The following is a 24,785-nucleotide window of genomic DNA, read 5'->3' as shown; positions in this document are numbered from 1 at the left end:
GGGTGGTGCATGTATGGAACGAACTGCCAGAGGAGGTGGTGGAAACTGGCACAATTACAACATTTAAAAGGCATATGGATGTCATTCTGTTCTCCGCTCTGCTGGATTTCTGTTGAAGCTTTGGACCCCCCCACCCCCCACTCCCCACTCCCCACTTTTACACCTTCTGGGACAATCAAACATTCAGTCAATCAAGCCCCAACCCACAATCTCCCAGCCAGTTAACCATCCAGGCACAGTGTAGTCACAGCAGGGAATCAAACAAGAAAAATGAAACAACATTAGAAATAAATAGGTGCTCGTGTCCTAATGTTTATTCATTAGGAAGGAAACCAGAAATAGGGCTCTCCCAGGATTCGTGTGGTGCCCTACTTGAGGAATTCTTTCTCTCTTACATTGAGCTGTTAGTGTGCAGCTCTGATTTACAACAATAGTTACATCAACAGGACTAAAGCATCTGTTATCAAATTGGCATAGAGCTATACAGCACAGAAAGAGTTTTTCTCTCTCTCATGCACACACGCACATAACAAGGCCATGGGGGTGAATTTGTATTTGCAGAATGATATTTGCAGATACATTCTGTTTTGTTCAAAAAGTACACAATCTGCAGGCAGTCAATCTATGTAATATTGTGTAAATTCCACTTTGGAAATAGAACCAGTCTGACTCCAGATCAGGATACAGACACACTCTGACCTCACACCTTTAATGCATTGTCTGAGCTGAGATGTCACATTTTGCTATAAAACTTCGAGTTATCTTGATAAGGTGCCTTGCAGGAAGGTCTGGGATTTACATGTTAATGATAGCTGCAACCCAGTCTAAAAGCTGAAAGACTTGACAATCCAGGTTTGTTCAATGTATCATTTCAAGGGCAGGATACTATAATGTTTTTCTATAAATTGTGTCTTGTGGTCTTATTCTCCAGAACCACCTGATGAAGGATCAGCACTCTGAAAGCAAGTGCTTCCAAATAAACCTGTTGAACACTCACTTGGTGTTGTGATTTTTAACTTTGTCCAGGTTAGGATGGATTGACCGTGCCCAGGGATGTGCAGGTTAGGTGCAATAATCAGGGGGTAAATAATGAGCAATAGGGGTAGGTCTGTTACCCTTCAGAGGGTCGGTGTGGATTTGTGGGGCCGGGTGGCCTGCTTCCACACTCTGAAGGGCAGGGATTGGCACAAACTCATTTTTTTTGCTTCCCAAAATCAGACCTGCTCCCCTCTCAGTAGTATCCCAATGTTGTGAAAGATATTAACTTTCAGGTGGAATTATCCAAAGTTCAGAGAGATGTCAGTCTTGATGTTTTTGCTTTTCAGCCCCTGTAAGATCCTGAATCAGCACCTTCAGGGGAATTAGTTAGAGTGGAGTGAGAACAGAGGGAGAGAGAGAGTGGGATGGTGCTTTCAATTTTGTGGAATAACAAAAGGAAAGGATATTCCACAGACAGTAGAATTCCTTGTTCAGAATTTCTATCCTGCACTGACAGTGATGACATTTTGTAATCTCTTTTTTTACATTTGAGGATCTGAAGACGGAAGTTTCAAAATCAACAGATGAAGGGCTTATGCCTGAAACGTTGACTCTCCTGCTCCTCAGATGCTGCCTGACCTGCTGTGCTTTTCCAGTGCTGTAATTTCTGACTCTAACTCTGACTCTCCAGCGTCTGCAGTCCTCACTTTGACGTCAATGTCTGACAGTCACTCAATCCATCGGGACCACAAAGATTTTCAACTATGATTCTGTGAGAAGGAGCAAAGCTTTTTGGTTCCTGTTTGGGTACATTTTCAGCATCAGTGGGACTGGATGAGAGACCCTATCATTGCAGTGCACTGAGTGAGGAGCGTGTAACAGCTATACGGTCTGGAAAGGGGAATTCACGGTGGAGAGAGGCTCCACATGCATTTGTGTGGGCTGAAGCTTCAGCCATGGAGAAACCTGAGGAATCCTGCCCCGTGGAGAAACCATGAAAGTGTGGTGACTGCGGGAAAGGCTTCAGTTTCCCGTCTGCCCTGGAGACCCATTGGTGTAGTCACACCGGAGAGAGGCCGTTCCCCTGCCCTAACTGCGGGAAGAGCTTCAGCGATTCCTCCAACCTCCAGACCCACCAGCGGATCCACACCGGGGAGAGGCCTTTTCAACTGCTCCGAGTGCAGGAAGGCCTTTACCCAGGCCGCCTCCTTGCTGACCCACCAGCGGGATCACGTGGTATTGCAGGGGGATTGAAAGAACGACGGCCGAGTGCCTTTATTAACTGGACTATCAACCCAGTTCCAGTGGCTCCCAAGTTCGATTCCCACTGTGACAGATGGTGGAATTGGAATTTGGTCAGAAATCTGGAGTTCAGAATCTGACGTGAAACCATTGTTGGTGGGGTGGGGGTGGAAGAAAACCCCCATCTGATTCACTCAGTTCTTTTTTTTTAGGGAAGACTTGAGCGGTTATTAGAGCAAGTCGTCCCAGCTGCATCCTTTACCCGGTCTGGCCTACACGTGACTCCAGCCCCACAGCAGTCTGGTTGACTCTATGCTGCTCATCCAACTTTCTTACATACAGGTTGAAATTGCTGAGTGAGGCAATACTTCCTCCAGGTTAAGGCTGTACCAAGGATGCAATTACTCAGTGGTGACCAATAATGAAGAAAGTGAGGGGTTGCACTTTGACCTTGAGCTGTTTTTTAAAAATTGCTACTTTTTCTACACCTTTCTGCTGGGAGATTCTGAAGCTGTAACAAAGTTGGGTCACAATAAAGATTACCTGAACTTCACGCTGAGCTCAGACTCTCAATGAGAGCTTTAAACTGTGACAGGTTTTTGTTTTAAAACTGCTCATTTCTTACAGGCGAAAGTGAGAACTGCTGATACTGGAGATCAGAGTCAAGATTAGAGTGGTGCTGGCAAAGCACAGAAGGTCAGGCAGCGGCCGAGGAGCAGGAAAATCGACATTTCGGGTAAAAGCTCTTCCTCAGGTGCTGCCAGACCTTCTGTGCTGATTTCTGACAGTCTCCTGTACTATGTTTCCAATGTTGTGTATCGATTGCAGCAGTGAATGAGTAGCCAGTAGTGTTAGAAATTGTAAAGTTTTCAGGAGTGCAATGTCATCAGCATTGTCGTTTCCTGGCAGCACTGAGAAGGGTGGGCTTGGTTCATTGGAAATGATGTGGAGGTGCCCGTGTTGGACTGGGGTGGATAAAGTTCAAACTCAACACCAGGTTATCGTCCAACTGGCTTATTTGGAAGCACCAGCTTCTTCATGGGGTGTTTGTGGTACAGGATCATAAGACACAGCCACCTGATGAAGGAGCAGTACTCCAAAAGCTAGTGCTTACAAATGAGCCTGTTGGAGTATCAGCTGGTGTTGTGTGAAATTTAACTTCATACACCACAGTCCAACACCAGCATCTCCAAATCAGGTACATAGTTCTTTGAAAGTTGCATCATTGGGAGACAGGGTGGTGAAAGAGGCCAGTCAGGAGCCCTGGAGGACTGGAAGGTGACTGGTCCTCCTGCCAATCAGAGCCTTCCTATTGTCTGAATGCAGACGTTGGAACATGAGCCTCGGAAGCTGCTGCTGCTCTGTCTCTGAATGAAGATTGAGTTTGCTCCAGACTGCAACCTCTTTACTCTGTCAACCATCTGTGAGTAGGGTACTCTCTTCCCAACTCCTTTTCCAATTTTTTCATTCTGGGCTTCAATTTACGACTTGCAGCAACCGAAAGGAAAGGGAATGAATTCAAGGAGTGGACAGAATCAGGAAAAGTTTGTTTATAAACAGAGCGGTTCATGTGTGGAGTGAATGTAAAGAGGAAGTGGTGGATGCACATTCAGATGCAACGTTTAAAAGACATTTGGATAAGTATATGAAGAGGCACGGTGCACAGGGATATGGGCCAAGCACTGGCACGTGGCCCTAGTTTAGTTTGAGAACGTAGTCAACGTGGACTAGTTGGATTGAAGGGTCCGTTTCTGTGCTGTCTAACAGTAACTGTTCTGTCGTGGTCTTAAAACTATTTTCTTGCCTTCCACTTTCAACGTGGATACTGGACCTGCATCCAACACATAAGCCATTCAAAAGAAAAACCCACCTCCCGCGCACAAAAAAATCCACACTTTATTGTTCAAAAATCAGATGAACTCCGCCTTGAGTAAATTCAATGACCCCCTAACTGCAGGAAGACATCCCCACTTCTAATCTCAGTTCAACCTGCTAATATACCACTTACCTTGCTGAACCTGTCTGACAACTGGCATTGACTGATGTAAAAGGATGCTGCTAATCAAAGCACTGATCACAGGGTGGAATGGTGTCAGCTCGGGTTTCAGGCCCTGATTTCTCTGTCCTCTGTTGATCCTCCTATTCCCACAGACTAAAATGTCGGTCTGTTCTCAGCACGGCTGGATTTCTGCTAAAGCGTTGACCTCCCTCCCCCTCCCCCTCCCCCTCCCCCCTCTCCTTTATAACTTCGGGAACGATAAAATATTCAATCCAGACCCAACCCACAATCTCCCAGCCTGTCAACCATCCTGATAAAAGGTGCAGTCACAGCAGGGAATCAAATAAGAAAAATGAAACAATCATAAATAGGCGCACGTGCTTAATGTTTGTTCATGAGGAAGTAAACCAGGAATCTCTTAGGAATCTTACAGTGCCCTACTTGAGGAATTCTGTCACCCTTGCATCTATTAGTACCCAGCTATGAATTACAACAACATTTACACCATCAGAAATAAAGCATCTGTTATCAAATAGACATAGAGATATACAGCACGGGCGTAGACTTTTTTTCTGTCTCATACACACACAAGATAAATCATCCATGGGGGTGAGTTTGTATTTGCAGCATGATGTTTAGGGTGGAGGTTTGCTCGCTGAGCTGTAGGTTTGATATCCAGACGCTTCATTACCTGGCTAGGTAACATCATCAGTGGTGACCCCCAAGTGAAGCGAAGCTGTTGTCTCCTGCTTTCTATTTATATGTTTGTCCTGGATAGGGTTCCTGGGGTTTGTGGTGATGTCATTTCCTGTTCATTTTCTGAGGGGATGATAGATGGCATCTAGATCTATGTGTTTGTTTCTGGCGTTGTGGTTGGAGTGCCAGGCCTCGAGGAATTCTCTGGCATGTCTTTGCTTAGCTTGCCCCAGTCGAAATTGTGGGGTTATTTTCATCCGTACGAGGGCTACGAGGGATAGAGGGTCGGGTCTTTTTGTGGCTAGCTGGTGTTAGTGTATCCTGGTGGCTAACTTTCTTCCTGTTTGTCTGACGTAGTGTTTGTGGCAGTCCTTGCAAACCCCCCCCGGAACCCCACCCAGGAGAAAGATATAAATAGAAAGTAGGAGACAACAGCTTCACTTCACTTGGAGGTCACCACTGATGATGTTACCTAGCCAGGTAATGAAATGTCTGGATATCAAACCTACAGCTCAGCGAGCAAACCTGCACCCTAAACATTCTACTTTGCTGAAAGACTGCACAATCTGCAGGCAGTCAATACATGTAATATATTGTAAATTCCACTTTGAAAATAGATAATGGGCCCACTAAGTTTTGGATGTGAGCATAAGTGGTATAGTAAGTAAGTTTGCAGATGACACCAAAATCGGAGGTGTAGTGGACAACGAAGGAGGTTACCTCAGATTACAATGGGATCTTGATCAGATGGGCCAATGGGCTGAGAAGTGGGAAATGGAGTTTAATTTAGGTAAATGAGAGGTGCTGCACTTTGGGAAAGCAAATCCTAGCAGGACTTATACATTTAATGGTAAAGTCTTAGGGAGTGTTGCTGAACAAAGAGACCTTGGAGTGCAAGTTCATAGCTCCTTGAAAGTGGAATCGCAGGTTGACAGGATAGTGAAGATGGTGTTTTGTATGCTTTCCTTTATTGGTCAGAATATTGAGTACAGGAGTTGGGAGGTCATGTTACTGCTGTACAGTTGGAATATTGTGTGCAATTCTGGTTCCCTTCCTATCAGAAAGATGTTGTGAAACTTAAGGGTTCAGAAAAGATTTACAAGAATGTTACCAAGACTGGAGGATTTGAGCTATAGGGAGAGACAGAACAGGCTGGGGCTGTTTTCCCTGGAGCGTCAGAGGCTGGGGGGGTGACCTTCTGTAGGATTATAAAATCATGAGGGGCATGTATAGGATAGAGAGACAAAGTCTTTTCCCTGGGATGGGGGAGTCCAGAACTAGAGGGCATAGGTTTACAGTGAGAGGGGAAAGATATGAAAGAGACCTAAGAGGCAACCTTTTCATTTAGAAGGTGGTACGTGTATGGAATGAGCTGCCAGAGGAAGTGGTGGAGGCTGGTACAATTACAACATTTAAAAGGCAACTGGAGGGATATGGGCCCCCTGCTGGAAGGTGGGACAAGATTGGGTTGGGATATCGTGCATAGGGATGTGCAGGTTCGGTGCATTAGTCAGGGGTAAATGTTGAGCAATAGGGTTAGGGGAATTGTGTGGGTGGGTTACCCTTCGGAGGATCGGTGTGTAGTCTTTGGGCCGAGTGGCCTGCTCCCACACTGTGGAGAGTCTCTGAAGGGGAAGGGATTTTTGTAAACTGTGCAAGGTAATGCAGGCGTTGTGCGGGGACCTGCTGTTGGCCTTGCCCCGCACCTTGCTCCTCCCCCTGTTGTTGAGCTGTCTAAAAAACAACTACTCTTTCTCTGCCTTTTTGCTGGGGGGATCTGAAGCTGTAACAATGTTGGGATGCAATAAAGGTTACCTGAACATTCTGCCGGGCTCAGGCTCTCATTGAAAGCTCCAAGTTTTTGTTTTAAAGCTGCTCATTTCTTGCAGCCTCCTGCACTAAGTTTCCAATGTCCTGTTTCAGAGCAGTGAATGAGTAGCTGGTTTCGTTAATGTGTACATCCCAGAACTATTATTAAGTCATATTCTCGAGATCATTTAAGGTTTGTTTTTTGAAACTGGTGACAGCTCAGCCCAGACAATGCAGGAAAGGTGTGTCAGTATCCCAATCTTAAATCGGACTGGTTCTATTTCCAAACTAGGAATTTATAAGATATTACATGGATTGACTACCTGTGTGTTGTGTGCTTTTTGTGCAAAATTGAATATATTTGCAAATATAATTCTGCAAATGCATCCCATCGTTATGTGTGTGTGTGTGAGAGAGAGAATGTGTGCACATGCTTTGTAAAGGGAGTGTGATGGAGGAGAAGCCTGTGAGAGGGTGTTGGGGGTGTGTGTGTGTACATCTGAGAAAGAACGTGTGTATGAGAGAGGTATAGATAAGTGAGGGGTTGCATTTTCCTAAAATAAGGAAGGGCAGGGCTTGTACAGAGGGATATGGTGGGGGTGGGGGGTGGGGTTCAGGTACATACTTCATTGAAAGTTGCATCACTGGTTGGAAGGGTGGTTCAGAAGGCATTCAGCACACTTACCTTATTTGTTCACACCATTGAATAAAGGAGTTGGGACATCATTTAGAAGTTGTCCAGGATGTTGGTGAAGCCACTTGTAGAGTACTGAGAACGCTTCTGGTGGCCCTGTAATAGGAAGAATACTATTATAGAGGGTTCAGTAAAGACTTACCAGGATGTTGCCAGGATTGGAGGGTTTAAGTTATAAGGAGAGGCTGAGACTCTCTTCACTGGAGCACAGGAGGTTGAGGGGTGACCTCATTGAGATTAATATAATCATGAGGGTTCGAGGTAACATGAACATCAAAAATAGCGAGGAGCCTGCACGGTTATGTCAAGTGTGCCTTACTGAAGTCCATATAGATCACATTACTGCTCTACCTTCCTCAAAAAACTCAATCAAGTTTGTGAGACATGATTTCCCATACACACAACCATGTTGACTATCCCTAATTAGTCCTTGCCTTTTCAAATACATGTACGTCCTCTCCCTCAGGATTCCCTCCAACAATGTGCCCACCACCGATGTCAGGCTCATTGGTCTATAGTTCCCTGGCTTGTCCTTACCACCCTTCTTAAACAGTGGCACCACGTTCGCCACCTCCTGATACTGCCTGGCTTGCTCTTCCAGTCTCCTGTCTGTCTATTTTGCCAATTGAGACACAGGCCTGGACTAACTTTTCCAGAGTCTGTCCCCTCGCTGGATTCACTCCCATTCCTTTCAGTTGCTCCAAGTCAACACTTGAACCCCAGAATGAAATGTAAATGGAAAAGGGGGTGAGAAAAGAGAGTGCTGTACTCACATGTTGGACGGAGGAAAGAAGTTGCAGTCTGAGGTGAAGCTCAATCTTCATTCAGAGAGAGGAGGAGCAGGACCTTAAGAAGCTCATGCTCAAAATTCCACATTCACCAATAGGGGAGCTCCGAATGGCAGAAGGACAAGTCTCCCCCTAGTCCTCCAGTGCTCCTTATTCGTCCATCAAAAGTAGGTTCCTTTTAAATCTCTCTCCTCACATTAAAAAAAGCCCCCTAGTTTTGACTTCCACTACGCTAAGCAAGAGCCATTTGCTATTCACCTTCCCTCCACTCTTCATGATTTTATCAATCTCAATGAGGTCCCCCCCAACTTCCTGTGCTCCTGTGAATAAAGTCCCAGCCTCTAAAGTTGCACGATACTGATCTTTTGATATACGTTCTGTGTCTGACGATGCTGCTCCACAGCTACCCGATAAAGGAGCAGCACTCAGAAAGCTAGTGCTTCCAAATAAACCTGTTGAACAATAAGCTGGTATTGTGATTTTTTTTAAACTTTATCACCCCAGTCTAATACCAACCCCTCCATATCATTTCGACTGAACACAGCCCCCACCTCCTGGTGCTGCCAGGAAACTTGACAATGCTGATGAAACAACGCAGTACCTGAAAGATGTACAATTTCTAATGATACAAGCTACTCATTCACTGCTCCATCTGATACACGACATTGGAAACTCTGCAGGAGGCTAAAAGACAGGAGCAGCTTTAAAACAAAAACCTCTCGGAGTTCAAAGCTTTCAATGAGAGTCTGAGCCCGGCGGTAAGGTCAGGTAACCTTTATTGTGACCCGACTTTGTTACAGCTTCAGATTCCCCCAGCAAAAAGGCAGAGACAAAGTAGCAGCTTTTTAAACAGTTCAAGATCAAAGCCCACACACACCCCACTGTCTTTACTATTGGTCAGCACCAAGTTGTCCCTTTGTAATTGGATCCTTGGTACAGCCGTAATCCGGAGGAAGTATTGCCTCACTCAGCAATTTTAACCCATACCCTGTCTCCAAGTAAGTTTCTCCCCGCTCATTTGCCAGGAAGGGGCAGTGTAGAGTCAACCAGACTGCTGTGGGTCTGGAGTCACGTGTAGACCAGACCGGGTAAAGGATGCAGCTGGAACGACTGAGTGAATCCTTTCCCACAATGGTGGTTCCCTTCCCTAACAAGGGAGAGAGGGAATCAGATGGGGGCTTTCTCTCCCACACCACCCCCTCCCTGAAACAGTCTCATTGTTAGATTCCGAACTCCACATTTTTGACCGAATACCAATTCTGCCATCTGTCTTGGTGGGATTCAAACCCGGGAGTCCCCGGAACCGGGTTGATAGTCCAATCAATAATGGCACTCGGCCGTCACTCCTTCAATCTCCCTGCGCTGGTGCTTCTGCAGATGGAAGGAGCGGGTGAAGCCCTTCCCGCACTGAGAGCAGGTGAATGGCCTCTCCCCGGTGTGGATCCGCTGGTGTCTCAGCAGGGTGGAGACCTGGGTAAAGGCCTTCCCACACTCGGGGCAGCTGAAGGGCCTCTCCCCCGTTTGGACCCGCTGGTGGGTCTGGAGGTTGGAGTAATTGCTGAAGGCCTTCCCGCACTCGGGGCAGCTGAAGGGCCTCTCCCCTGAGTGAACCCGTCGGTGCCTCAGCAGGTCGGAGGAATAGTTGAAGGCCTTCCCACACTCAGAGCAGCTGAACGGCCTCTCCCCCGTGTGGATTCGCCGGTGGGCCAACAGGGCAGAGAAAAACATGAAGGCCTTCCCACAATTGGGACAGCTGAAGGGCCTTTCCCCCGTGTGGTCCCGCTGGTGGGCCAGCAGGTGGGAGGAATGTCTGAAGGCCTTCCCGCAGACAGGGCAGGGGAATGGCCTCTCCCCGGTGTGACTGCGCCGATGGGTCTCCAGGGCAGACGGGAAATGAAAGCCTTTCCCACAGTCGCCACACTTCCACCGTTTCTCCATGGGGCGGGATTCCTCAGGTTTCTCCATGGCCGAAGCTTCAGCTGCACATAAACCCTTTTCCAGCCCCTCCCAGCCGTGAATTCCTCTTCCCAGGCCGTCCAACTGTTTCAGGCTCCACACTCAGTGGGTCAGACTGACGGTGAAAACATACTCAGTCAGGAACCAAAAAGCTTTGATCCCTCTCACCGAAATCACAGTTGAAAATCGTTGCGGTCCTGGTGGACTGAGTGACTGTCAGACATCGATGTTGAAGTGAGGACCGCAAATGCTGGAGAGTCAGTCGAAAAATGTGGCACTGGAAAAGCATGGGATGTCAGACAGCATCTGAGGAGCAGGAGGGTCAATGTTTCTCATCTGTTGATTGAGAAACTTCCGCCATCAGATCTTCAAATACTCTGTAAAAATAGATTACAAAAGTCACCACTGTCAGTCCCAGGGTAGAAACTCTAAACAAGCAATTCTACTTTGTAGAATTTTCTTTTCTTTTGTTATTCCACAAAATTGAAAGCACCATCCCACTCTCTTTCCCCCCCCCCCACTCTGTTCTCACTCCGCTCTAACTAATTCTCCTGGAAGTGCTGATTCAGGATCTTACAAGGGCAGAAAAAGCAAAAACGTCAAGACTGACATCTCAGAACAAGAGGGCATAGGTTTAGGGTGAGAAAGAAACAAAAGAGATCTGAGGGGCAACCTTTTCACACAGAGGGTAGGACATGTATGGAATGAGCTGCAGGAGGAAGTGGTGGAGGCTGGTACAATTACAAGATTTAAAAGCCATCTGGACGGGTATATGAATGGGAAGGGTTTGGAGGGATATGGGCCAGATGCTGGCAGATGGGACTAGATTGGGATGGGATATCTGGTCGGCATGGACGGGTTGGACCGAAGGGTCTCTTTCCATGCTGTATATCTCTCTGACTAGTTGGACTTAAGGGTTTGTTTCTGTGCTGTTTGACTCTGGAACTGTTCTGTACTGGTCTTGAAACCATGTTCTTGCCTTCCCCCACAAACATCCACTTCTTTGTTCTTCAAAAATCAGATGAACTCAGCCTGGAATATATTCAATGACCCCCTAACTGGAGGAAGACATCCCCATTTCTAAACTCAATTCCTCTTGCTAATACACCACTTGCCTTGCTGATTGTTTGCTGCACCTGTCTGACAAATGACAGTGACTGATGTAGAAGGACGCTGAGGCTCCTTTGTCTATCCACACATCATTCCTGATAAAGGGCTCGTGCCCAAAAAGTCAATTGTCCTGCTCCCCGGATGCTGCCTAACCTACCGTGCTCTTCCAGTACCACACTTTTTGACCCTGATCTCCAGCATCTGCAGTTCTCACTTTCTCCACATCCAATTACATCTCCATTTAAACAATGCACTTCCTTTCTAATTTTTTTCCCAAAATAAAGGCTATAACTTCATATTGTGGTACTGCATTTGCCATGTGTTTGCCAGTTGTGGTCTTCTCTATATCGGGGAGAGTGAGCACAAACCTGGGAAATGGTTCACTGAACATCATATCCACGTCCACAGAGCCGACCAGAGTTCCCAGTCACCACCCATTTCAATTCCCCTTCCCACCTCCTTTCTGACATGACCATCTTTGGCCTCCTCTATTGCCACAACGAATCAAACCACAAATTGGAGGGACAACATCTCATCTTAATAGGGAAGGAAGTAAGCAATAAATAGTAGATCCCTACAGAGTGCTCAGGAACAAAGGGACCTTACTGTCCAAGTTCAGAGATCCCCAAAGGTATCAGTACAGGTAAAACGGGGAATGAGGAAGGAATATTTCTGTACTTTTTCACAGAGAGGGTGGTGCGTGTGTGCAATGAGCTGCGAGAGGAAGTGGTGGAGGCTGGCACAATTACAACTTTTAAATGGCAGCTGGATGGGTATGTGAGTAGGTAGGGTTTAGAGGAATATGGGCCAAGTGCTGGTAAATAGGATAGATTAATTTTGGATATCTAGTCAGCATGGACGAGATGGACTGTTTCTGTGCTGTACAGCTCTATGGCCATCCCCTTCATTTTGAAATATTTTGGAACACCCTGTTAGGGTTTGGAGTGTGCCAGGTCCTGACACCTCCCTCCTCACGTCTCCTGTGTATTTTAAATCAATAATACCGTTTGTATGTTGCTGGGTTAGTACTTTAAACACACAGACACATACAATATAATCAGAATTTCTATTCGGTACAGACAGTGATGACTTGTTTCAACTTTGCTAACGGGGTATCAGAAGGGGAGGATCTGCAGTCAGAAATCTTGGAAGAAATTCCATAACAAGATCTGACAGGGTCACTCAATATCGTTGGGGGGGTTGAGTCTGGAAAGAGAAATCCATTTGACCTGCTTCAAAAGGTACTGGACATCAGTGTGAGCAGAGGAGCACTCGGAGAGGAACATACCAGTGAACTGAGCTTTAACTGGTTACACAGAATGAGTGTATGTGTCCCAATGAACTGACTTTGGAACAGACTGAGAGAGGGGCTGGGGCATTTATTTTACCCTGGAGCATCAGAGCCTGAGGGGTGACCTTAGAGAGGTTTATATAATCATGAGGGGCATAGATAGGGCAAATAGCCTAGGTCTTTTCCCCCCAGGGTGGGGGAGTCAAAAACTAGAAGGCATAGGTTTAAGGTGAGAAGGGAAAGATTTAAAAGGGGCCTAAGGGACAACTTTTCATGCAGAGGGTTATGCATGTATGGAATGAACTGCCAGAGGAAGTGGTGGAGGTGGGTACAATTGCAACGTTTCAGAGGCATTTGGATGGGTATATGAACAGGAAGGGTTTGGAAGGATATGGACTGCGTGCTGCCAGGGGGTATTAGATTGGGTTGGGATATCTGGTCAGCATGGACGGGTTGGACCGAAGGGTTTGTTTCCATGCTGTACATCTCTATGACTAACACTCAGAGCGTGGCTCCTTCATCAGGTGATTGTGGAGAATACAATCATAAGGCACAGAATGGATGGAAAAACATTACTGTGCACTGAAATGATATATTGAAAAACCCTGGATAGTTAAGTCTTTCATCTTTTAGTATGGGCTGCTCGTATCATTCATTTGTAAATCCCAGAATTTCCTGAAAGACATCTTCTTGCGATAACTCAAGGTTTTATAAGAAAAGGTGACATCTCAGCTCTGACAATGCATTAAAGGTCAGAGTGTCTGTAACACGATCTTGATTCAGACTGGTTCTATTTCCAAAGTGGAATTTACAAAATATTACATGGATCAGCCTTCAGATTGTGCATTTTTGAGAAAAATAGAATGTCTCTGCAAATATAATTCTGCAAATATAAATTCACCCCCATGGATGTATATGTGTATATGTGTGTGAATGAGACAGAGAAAAGTCTATTTCGTGCTGTATATCCCGATGTCTACTTGATAACAGATGCTTTAATTCTGCTGGTGTAAATATTGTTGTAAATCATAGCTGGGTATGAATAGTTAGATGTTAGGGTGAGAGTGTGCCTTAAGAGGGGCACTATAAGAATCGTGGGAGAGCCCTATTTCTGGTTTACTTCCTCATGAACAAACATTAAGCACGAGCATTTATTTATTTCTAATTTTGTTCTGTTTTTCTTGTTTGATTCCCAGCTAGGACCTCACTCTGTGTCTGGATGGTTGACAGGCTGGGAGACTGTGGCTTGAGTCTTGAATAACTGAATGTTTTATTGTTCCAGAAGGTGTGGGGGTGGGGGGTCAAGGCTTCAGCAGAAATCCAGCAGAGCAGAGAACAGACCAATATCTTACTCTGTGGGAAACTGAAATCCGAGCTGATTGTGGCTGATATATCCATTGGCTCAGCTCTTTCTCCCTGCATTATCCCAACTACCCTTAACTCCCTGACCATGAAAACCCATCCATTGTGTCTTGAATATACTTAATGAAGATGCCTCTACTGCTTCCTTGGGCAGAGAATTCCATAGATTGACTATTCTCTAGGAAAAGCAGTTCCTCCTCATCTGTCCTAGGTGGCACAGTGAGTAGCACTGCTGCGTCACAGCGCCAGAGACCCAAGTTCAATTCCTGCCTCGGGCAACTGTCTGTGTGGGTTTCCTCCGGGTGCTCTGGTTTCCTCCCACACTCCAAAGATGTGCAGGTTAGGTGAATTGGCCACGCTAAATTGCGTGTAGGGTCAGGTGAAGGGGTAAATGTTGGGGAGTGGGTCTGGGAGGGTTGCTCTTCAGAGGGTTGTTGGGGGTAGTGCATCCACCACTACCTCTGGACATTCATCCCATACATGAACCACTCTCTGTTTATGAAAACCTTTTCCCGAATCGGTCCACGCCGTGCATTCACTTGCAGCAACCGAAAGGAAATGGAAGTCAAAGACTGAATCCAAGAATGGGGGGGAAAAACAGGAAAAGGAGTTGGGAAGAGAGTGCCCTACTCACAGATGGTTGACAGAGTAAAGAGGTTGCAGTCTGGAGCAAACTCAATCTTCATTCAGAGACAGAGCAGCAGCAGCAGCTCTCGAAGCTCGTGTTCCAACTTCCGCATTCAGACAATAGGAAGGCTCTGATTGGCAGGAGGACCAGTCACCTTCCGGTCCTCCAAGGCTTCCGATTGGTCCACCAAAAGAAAGTCGCGAGACGTGTGCCTTGTGTGCAGTGAGGAGCATGCGCAGTCTGCTCTCTGGCGATGAGGCTGTTACTGACAGGATTGAAGTGTCTGAATGTCAAGAGAAGTTAAAAAGGGGAGATGCATCATTTTTTTCCCCTCTGTGATATTTACCTTTCCTCCACGCCCCATGACTTTATAAATCGAAATAAGGTCACCCGACAACTTGTGGTCGTCGATAGGGCGACCAGAAGTGTACTCAGTACTCTACACATGGTCTCACCAATATCCTGTCCAACCTCAACGTGATGTCCCAACTCCTGCACTGAACGGTGTGAACAATGAAGGAGAGTGTGCTAAACGCCTCTTTCACCACCCTGTCTACCAATGATGCAACTTCCAAAGAACTATGTCCCCGACTTGGAGATGCCGGTGTTGGACTGGGGTGGATGAAGTTAAAATTCACACCACACCAGCTGATACTCCAACAGGCTCATTTGCAAGCATTAGCTTTTGGAGTACTGCTCCTTCATCAGGTGGTTGTGTCTTATGATCCTGTTCCACAAACATCCCATGAAGGAGCAGTGCTCCAAAAGTTTGTGTTTCCAAATAAACCAGTTGGACAATAACCTGGTGTTGAGAGATTTTTAACTTTATGTCCCAGAACCCCTCCACGCCACCGCCCGCCCCCATGAATCTGTTCTACATGACGATGCAGGGCCCTACCATTAATGGTACAAGTCCTGCCCTTCCCTGTTTTAGCAAAATGCAACCCCTTTCCTTTATCTCTCGCTCTCTCAGACACACACACCCTAACACTCTCACCATCTCACAGGCTTATGTTCCATCTCACACACATTTAATTAGCATATATGCACAAACTCGCATACGCACGCACATACACTCCTGCAGATACAGTCACACATAACTCAATGGAGTGAACTTCCATTTGCAGAATTATATTTGCAGATATATTCAATTTTGCTCAAAATCATACAAACTGCAGACAGTCAATCCATGTAATATTTTATGAATTCCTACTTTGGTTAGTAGAACCAGTCTGATTCAAGATTGGGATTCAGACACTTTTGTGCAGTATCTGAGCTGCAACGTCACCTATTTTTATAAAACCTTACATCATCTCGAGAAGGTGAATTAAAAGTAGTTCTGGGATTTACATATTAATGAACTGAAACCTGCAGCCCATACTAAAAGATGAAAGATTAATCTGCAATCTAGATTTGTTTAATATGTCCTGTCTGTTGCATGACACTGTGATCTTTTGCTATAAATTCTGTGTCTTATGACCTTGCTCCACAGCTACCTGATGAAGGGGCACCGCTCCGAAAGCTCGTGCTTACAAATAAGCCTGTTGGACTATAACCTGGTGTTGTGTGACTTTTAACTTTATCCACCCCAGTCCAACACTGGCACCTCCACATCGTTTCCAGTGGACACAGCCCACACCTCCCAGTGCTGCCAGGAAACTGGACAATGACAATGGGATGATGGAGTACCTGCACTCCTGAAAAATTTACAATTTCTAACAATACTGGCTACTCATTCACTGCTGCAACCGATACACAACATTGGAAACATAGTACAGGAGACTGTCAGAAATCAGCACAACAGGTCAGGCAGCATCCGTTGCCCAAAAAATGTCGATTTTCCTGCTCCTTGGATGCTGCCTGACCTGCTCTGCGTTGCCAGCACCACTCTAAGCTTGACTCTGATCTCCAGCATCAGCAGTTCTCACTTTCGCCTGTAAGAAATGAGCAGTTTTAAAACAAAAACCTGTTGCAGTTCAAAGCTCTCAATGAGAGTCTGAGCTGGCCTGAGCTCGGCAGGTAATCTTTATTGCGACCCAACTTTGATACAGCTTCACCAAAGAGCACACACCCCCTCCAACCCCTCACTTGTTTCATTATTGGTCACTACCCAGTTGACCCTTTGTAATTGGATCCTTGGTACAGCCTTAACCCGGAGAAAGTACTGCCTCACTCAGCATTTTCAACCCGTACCCTGTTTCCAAGTAAGTTGGATGGGCAGTGTAGAGTCAATCATACTGCTTTGGGTCTGGAGTCACGTGTAGGCCAGACCGGGTAAAGGATGCAGCTGGGACGATTGAGTGAATCCTCTCCCACAACGACAGTTTCTTTCCCTAAAAAAGAACGGAGTGAATCAGGGTGGGGGTTTTCTTCCATCCCCACTCCACCGACAATGGTTTCACCGTTAGATTCTGAACTCCAGATTTCTGACCAAATTCCAATTCCCCCATCTGCTGCGGTGGGAATCGAACCCGGGAGTCCCTGGAACCGGGTTGATAGTCCAGTCAATAAATGGTACTCGGCTGTCATTCCTTCAATCGCCCTGCGATGGTACATGAACTCGCTGGTGGCTCCGCAGGTAGGAGGAGCGGGTGAAGGCCTTCCCGCACTCGGGGCAGCTGAAGGGCCTCTCCCCCGTGTGGACCCGCTGGTGCCTCAGCAGGTTGGAGGAATTGCTGAAGGCCTTCCCACACTCGGGGCAGGGGAACGGCCTCTCCCCGGTGTGGACCCGCTGGTTGGTCTGGAGGTTGGAGGAATGCCTGAAGGCCTTCCCGCAGTCGGTGCAGGGGAATGGCCTCTCCCCCGTGTGGACCCGCTGGTTGGTCTGGAGGTTGGAGGAATTGCTGAAGGCCTTCCCGCAGACAGGGCAGGGGAATGGCCTCTCCCTGGTGTGCCTGCGCCGATGAGTCTCCGGGACAGACGGGGCACGAAAGCCAGTCCCACAGTCACCACAATTCCACGGTTTCTCCACGGGGCGGGATTCCTCAGGTTTCTCCATGGCCAAAGCTTCAGCCACACACCAACGCGTGTGGAGCCCCTCCCCGCCGTAAATTCCTCTTCCCAGGCCCCACACTCAGTGCACTGCAACGGTAGGGTCTCTCATCCAGTCCCACTGATGCTTAAAACGTGCTCAAACAGGAACCAAAAGGCTTTGCTCCTTCTCACAGAATCATAGTCAAAAATCATTGTGTTCCTGATGGATTGAGTGACGAGGTAAAAACAATGACTGCAGATGCTGGAAACCAGATTCTGGATTAGTGGTGCTGGAAGAGCACAGCAGTTAGGGCAGCATCCAAGTAGCTTCGAAATCGACGTTTCGGGCAAAAGCCCTTCATCAGGAATAAAGGCAGTCAGCCTGAAGCGTGTAGAGATAAGCTAGAGGAGGGTGGGGGTGGGGAGAAAGTAGCATAGAATACAATGGGTGAGTGGGGGAGGGGATGAAGGTGATAGGTCAAGGAGGCTGTGGTAGCGAGTCTGTTTCACGACATGGTTGAAGAGCTTCAGGGCAGAGGAAATGACCTGGGAGTTGCAGTGGGAGAGGGACTCCCTGAGATTCTTGTAGAGAGAGAGGAGGAAAACTTCTTCAAGGCAGGCATCCTTGCAGTGACTGTCAGACACTGACGTCAAAGTGAGGACAGCAGATGCTGGAGAGTCAGAGTCGAAAAGTGCAGTGCTGGAAAAGCACAGCAGGTCAGGCAGCATCGGAGGAGCAGGAGAGTCGATGTTTTGGGCATAAGCACTTCATGTGTTGATATTGAAACTTCCATCTTCAGATCTTCAAATACTCTGTAAAAAGAGATTACAAAGGTCATCACTGTCAGTGCAGGGTAGAAAACCTGAACAAGGAATTCTACTTTCTGTGGAATATCCTTTTCTTTTGTTATTCCACAAAATTGAAGGCACCATCCCACTCTCTCTCCCCCTCTGTTCTCACTCCATTCTAACTAATTCTCCTGAAGGTGCTGATTCAGGATCTTACAGGGGCAGATGAGCAAAAACATCAAGACTGACATCTCTCTGAATTTTGGATAACTCCACCTGAAAGTTAATATATTTCACAACATTGGGATCCTGCGGAGAGGTGAGCAGGTCTGATTTTGGGAAGCAAAAAAAAAATGAGATTGTGAGAATCCCCAGAGTGTGGGAGCAGGCCACTTGGCACAAAGACTCCACATTGACCCTCCAAAGGTAACCCACCCACACTCATTCCCTTACCCCTATTGCTCAACATTTATCCCCTGATTAATGCACCTAACCTGCACATCCCTGGGCACTATGTAATTGAGCACAGTCAATCCAACCATACCTGGACATACTTAAAAATCACACAACACCGAGTGGGTGTTCAACGGGTTATTTGGAAGCACTCGCTTTTGGAGCGCTGATCCTTCACCAGGTGGTTGTGGAGAATAAGATCAAAAGACACCGAATTTATAGAAATCCAGCAGAGCTGAGAACAGACTAACATCTCGATGCCTTTTAAAAGTTGTAATTCTACCAGTCTCCACCACTTCCTCTGGTAGTTTGGTCTATACATGCACCACCCTCTGTGTGAAAAGGTTGCCCCTCAGGTCCCTTTCAAATCATTCCCCTCTCACCTCAAATGGATGCCCTCTAGTTTTGGACTCCCCTACCCTGGGGAAACGACTTTAAGTACTCACCCTATCCATGCCCCTCACAAACGTCTATAAAATCACCATGCAGCCTCCGATGCTCCAGGGTAAATATTCCCAGCCTATTCAGCCTCTCCATGTAGCTCAAACCCTCAAAATCTGGCAACAGCCTTGTCAATCTTTCGAAGTATCACACGTGTTTCCTACAGCAGGGAGACCAGAACTGAACACAGTATTCCCAAAAGTGGCCTGACCAATGCCCTGCACATCCACAACTTAACCTCCCAACTCCTGTACTCTCTGCTCTGACCAATAAAGGCCAGCATACCAAACGCCTTCTTCACTATCCTGCCTACCTGCGACTCCAATTTCAAGGAACTACAGTCCAAGGTCTCCTTGCTCTACAACACTCTCCTTAACTGTGTCAGTCCTGGCTGGATTCACTTCACCTTATCAACAGCTCAAGACCAGGAGCCTGGAACATTGGAGGTCCTTTTCATGTATGGAGTTGTTTTTCTCATTCCTTGACTCTTGATATGGTAGTTTACTGGCCTTGTAAGTCTGCTGTTAGGTCGGTTTAACTTGACATTTTTTTTCTGCCTGTCTGCAAAGTCAGGCCCTGACTTCTTTGTTACCCTATGCTTTTATAGATTTCACAATAAATGTTAATTTTCCATTACACCAGCTGGGTACCTTTTAAATGCTGTAATTGTACCAGCTACCACCACTTCCTCTGGCAGCTCATTCCTTGCACGCACCACCCTCTGAATATAGGAGTTGCCCCTTTTAAATCTCACCCTCACCCTGACACTACGACCCATCTAGGGAAAAGATCTTGTCTATTTACCCTCTCCATGCCCCTCCTGATTTTATAAATGTTTGTAGGGTCACCCCTCAGCCTCTGGTGCTCGAGAGAAAACAGCTCCAGCCTGTTCAGCTCAAACTCTGACAACATCCTTGTCAACCGTTTCCGAACTCTTTCAAGTTTCACAACATCCTTCCTCTAGCAGAGATACCAGAACTGCACACAACATCCCAAAAGTGGCCTAACCAATGTCTGGTGCAGCTACAACATAAATTCAACTCCTATAATCAGAGGATTGGGAAAGTTTTCAAAACCCACAAAAGACAACTGGGAAAGAATGGAGGGACAAACCGAACTTTTGCGGGTCAGCTTGGAACATTAGGGCGGGGGGCTGGGAATGAGGGAAGGAAGCTGAATGTGCTGGAGCCAAAGTGAAGGAAGAACAGAGGATGCAAAACCGGCTTGAAGCTGCAATGAGGAATATTGCATGTGCTGTACTTGTACCTGTTGCAGTTACTGGTGGGAATCGGGTGCATTTTAAATATAAAAACAGAAAAGCTAGCTACCCCTGACACAAAACTGCATGGAAGCCATATTGTCACAAAGCAATGTTTGCAGTAAAATGTAGCCTGTTAACAGAATGCTGTCTGAGCCCTGGCTAAGGAATTCTGTTTTGATAGCCTGACCTTGCAGCTGCAGGCTGTCTCTACTCCTCAGGCCATCATACTGTGCTGCTTCATAGAATGACAGATTCGTTCTCTCTGTCCCTTATCGGTAATTAGAGCCTAGCTGAACCTGCAGTATAAGATAACATTCAGTTTTGTAGACATGAAGAAATGTAGGTCTGGACAATGTATGTGAACCTTACGACTGCCCCTCAGTTGCATAATTAATGGAGAGTGGGGCTTGTGTTTTACATAAAACTTGTAACATTCTGTATTTTATTGGAATATATCAGACTTTATTTTCAACTCAGAGGTATTCCCCAATGGCAACGAATAAAGCTAGTTGATTGCTCAAGGTCTCCTCTCCTGACTACTTGACTTTAAACGATTTGACACACGAGTTACTTTGCTCCAACAGTACTAATAGTTACATCGAAGGGAGAGAGAATTCCTCAAGTACGGCACTATCAGAATCCTGGGACAGCCCTATTTCTGGTTTACTTCCTAATGAACAAACATTAGGCATTTATTTATTTCTGATTTTGTTTCATTTTTCTTGTTTGATTCCCTGCTGTGACTACACTCTGTATCTGGAATGGTGACAGGCTGAGATTGTGGGTTGGCTTTCGATTGACTGAATGTTTTCTTGTTCTGGAAGCTGTCAAAGAGGCGTGAAAGCTTCAGCAGAAGTCCAGCAAAGGTGAGGACAGACCAACATCTTACTCTGTGGGAACAGGGAGATCAGAGGACAGAGAAATCAGGCCCTGAAATCCGAGCTGACACCAGACTACCCTGTGATCAGTGCTTTGATTAGCAATGCCAACCCTCTGCCTGACCTCGCTTCCCATCTGACTCCCCCCTCAATATTCAGGATCCAATTCTTGCCATCCTGAAGCCATGTCTCTGTAAGGACTCTCAGACCATAATTATTCATTTCAATGAGTGCAGTTAATTCATTCACTTTTGTTACAATGTGGCAAACATTCAGATTCACCATGTATCATTTCAATTTTTGTGATCTTTAGAATCCAGGTTTGATTGCTGGTATATTTACTCTCCTTGTCCCTTTCTATTGTTCTCTGATGTTCATTTTCCACATCACTACACTGCTCACCGGCCTTGATTTGGATTGGCCATGCTAAATTGGCCACAGTGCCCAGGGATGCGCAGGTTAGGTGGGTTAGCCATGGGAAATGCAGGGTTATAGTTTCATAGTTTCTCGTCAGAGTGACTTGTGACCATGAGGTCGACTTGGCTCTCTCCGTGAGCTCCGAATAAACAGTCAATAACCCAAGGTTTGTGTGTCATGATTACTTATCTAATGCTTATTGGACTACTACGAGCAAGTCACCCACAACATAATCCACTTCCATCCCCAACATGGATCAAGACACCATCCTTTTTTGCCAGACAAGTAAATGTATCAAGTTCAGGAAACAAAGCCTGTCAAACATTAATAGACACAGATCTAGACCAACCTTTTCCAGAGTCTGTCCCTTCACCTCGATTGACTTTCTTTTTCCCCTCAGCTCCTACAAACCAACAGCTGAACCCAAGGATGAGAAAAGAAATGGGAAAGAGGGCGAGAACAGAGAGTACGGTCCTCCCAGATGTTAAACAGAGGAAGGAAGTTACAGTCTGGACTGAAGCTCAATCTTCATTCAGAGAGAGAGGAGCAACAGCAACTTCAGAAGCTCATGGTCGACCTTCCGCATTCAGACAGTGGCGGAGGTTCTGATTGGCAGGAGGACCAGGCCCCTTCCGGTCCGAGAGGGTTTCCCAAAGATTAGTCTCCCCGTCCATCAGAACGACGAGGAGCGGGGTCCCATTACAATCCCACACATGCGCACCATGAACACTGCTCACGGCCAATAGAGCGGTGTCTGGATCGCATGGGATTGTGGGATTTTTGGCGAATATCTCCACCTCTGACCTTATGATGAAGATGGTTGAGCCTAAGAAGACACGACCCTATGAATTCCTGCAGAGACGTCCTGGAACTGAGATGACTGACCTCCAACAACCAAAGCCATCTCTCTCTGTCCCAGGTATCCCTGAACAATTCAGATACACAACAATATTTCAAAACTAATTGAAGGAATACAGATGAAACACCCCTCTTCTGGGAGTCTCCAGTGCAAGGTTTTCTGTTCGGGAAACCATCTGATAAGTGTTGACTGTCATCAACCTTTTTGATCTTGGCCACACACAGCGCCCCCTGTCCATTAGCCCCCGCCACTCCAGCGCTCCCTGTCCATTTCTACGCCGGCACTCCAGCGCCCCCTATCCATTCTCCCTCACCACTCACAGCACCCCCGTTCTTTCCTCCCACCACCCACAGCTCCCACTGTCCATTCCACCGCCAACCACAGCGCCCCTTGTCCATTCTCTCTCCATCCCCAGGTTCTTGCCCATTCTCCCTCTATACTCCAAACACCCTGTCCACTCTCTCTCACGCCACCCTCTGTACCCCTGTCGTTTCATTCCTCAGGCCCTGTCCAGTCCGTCTCCCCACCTTCTACACCCATCTATTCTCTCTCACCCCACCCTCTGTCCCATGTCCATTCTTCCAGCCCCCACCATCCATTCTCTCTCTCTCTCCCCTCCCCCCACCATCTGCCACCCGCCCCATTCTCTCTCCCCTGAAATACACCAGGCTCGGAGTCAGAATTGGGGTTCAATGACAGAGTTTATTGCACAAGGAAATACCGGGGCTCCGGGGAGAGAAAGACACCAACAGCACAGTGTCAGCTGCGAGACTTCTCTCGACCCGGAGCACACGTCAAGAAACTTTTATACATTTTGTGATACAATCGGTCAGGGATGAGATTATTGTCTTTGTAACATGATTTGTTTATGGTAATCCTTGCAGAATCGTTGATAGTTGATACAATCATTGTCAGTTCCCACACAACCTTTGTTAATTTCCGCACAGTCGTTGTCAGTTTCAGTGCAGACATTGTCCATTTCAATGTCTCCATGGAAACCCATTGTTGTTGTAATGGGCGCTAATTGCTCTCCCTGAGAAGGAGGATTCCTGCAGCCCTGGCTATTAGCATTTGGTATTGAGTCTGTATCATGCTGTTGGCACTTCTATAAGAGGTGTTGGCTGGACCCAGACACTTCGGCGGGCAGTGTTCATTACTCATGAATATTCTCTCCCCCACTCGCCTTAAACTAATCACCTGGGTTGTGAGTCCATTGTGCTAACATTCTGGTGGCCCCAGGCAGTGTCTGTATCTGCTCTGCTGTTTCTCTCCATATTGTGATCCAGCGGCCATCTTGTGTGTCAAGTTGGCCAACTGATGGCTCAGTGACCATCTTGTGTGTCTGTGTGCCTAGTATCACCCTGCCCTGTGCCATCTCCCACTTCTCCGCCACGCCCACTCTCTCTCCCCCGCTCAATCTCTCCATCAACCCCACTCATTCTCTCTCTCTCTGTACCCCCTAGTCTCTCTCTACCCCCACCCCCTGCCCCCCGTCCATTTTCTCTCTCTGTCCCCCATCCATTCTGTCTCTTTTCTCCCCAGCCCCCACCACACCGTCCTTTCTCGAGCCTCGAACCATCTTTGACCGCTGTATCAAGCCCTTCAAAGGACAGAGAGAGAGAGAGAGAGAGAATGGATGGTGATGACTCTACCTGGGAGTCGGGAGGGGTGAGAAATAGCTGATCTTCAAAATTGAGAATACCTAAAATAATATCGTCAGAAACATCGTTAAAGCCAGAAAAGCGCGTTCAAGTTTCTTTAAAAGAGCTGCTGAAATCTATCTGATTCTTTCTCTGAAATAAACGCAGTCAGGCCACCGCTCAGGACAGGCTGGAAGGGGTGAATGGGCGAAAGTGAGCACTGCAGATGCAGGAGATTAGAGTCAAGATTAGAGTGGTGCTGGAAAAGCACAGCCGGTCAGGCAGCACTCGAGACTTTTGTCTGAAACGTCGATGTTCCTGCTCCTTGGATGCTGCCTGACCTGCTGTGATTTCCAACACCACTCTGATCTTGAATGTAAGGGGTGAATGGCCTAGTCCTAGTCTTGTGAAGTTGGTTCCAACTACCTAGAAATAGCATCACAGAGCACAGAAACATACCCTTCGGTCTATGCCAACCAGATATCCTAAATTAATCTGGTGACCCATTTGCCAGCATTTGG

At 46.8% G+C, this 24,785-nt stretch overlaps 2 protein-coding genes across 3 annotated transcripts in view; one reads left to right on the top strand and one right to left on the bottom strand.

Moving 5' to 3' along the window:
- The window catches only part of LOC140460736 (uncharacterized), a 247,628-nt gene that overhangs the window by 11,804 nt on the left and 211,039 nt on the right, over positions 1–24,785 (top strand). The window lies entirely within an intron of this gene.
- On the bottom strand, positions 8,997–14,657 carry LOC140460776 (uncharacterized). The gene is made up of 2 exons (XM_072555455.1): positions 14,560–14,657; positions 8,997–10,539 (listed from the first exon to the last, which is right to left on the bottom strand). The coding sequence occupies exon 2, from the start codon at positions 10,169–10,171 to the stop codon at positions 9,527–9,529; it is 645 nt and encodes a 214-aa protein (XP_072411556.1). The 5' UTR covers positions 10,172–10,539; positions 14,560–14,657; the 3' UTR covers positions 8,997–9,526.

Source organism: Chiloscyllium punctatum, chromosome 36 (assembly GCF_047496795.1).
Source record: "Chiloscyllium punctatum isolate Juve2018m chromosome 36, sChiPun1.3, whole genome shotgun sequence".
In the NCBI taxonomy this organism is placed as follows: domain Eukaryota; kingdom Metazoa; phylum Chordata; class Chondrichthyes; order Orectolobiformes; family Hemiscylliidae; genus Chiloscyllium; species Chiloscyllium punctatum.
This window is presented reverse-complemented; position numbering and strand designations above follow the sequence as displayed.

Bases quoted from the DNA above. Each gene is read 5' to 3' on its own strand.
- LOC140460776 (XM_072555455.1), bottom strand. From the start codon at position 10,171: ATGGAGAAACCTGAGGAATCCCGCCCCATGGAGAAACGGTGGAAGTGT.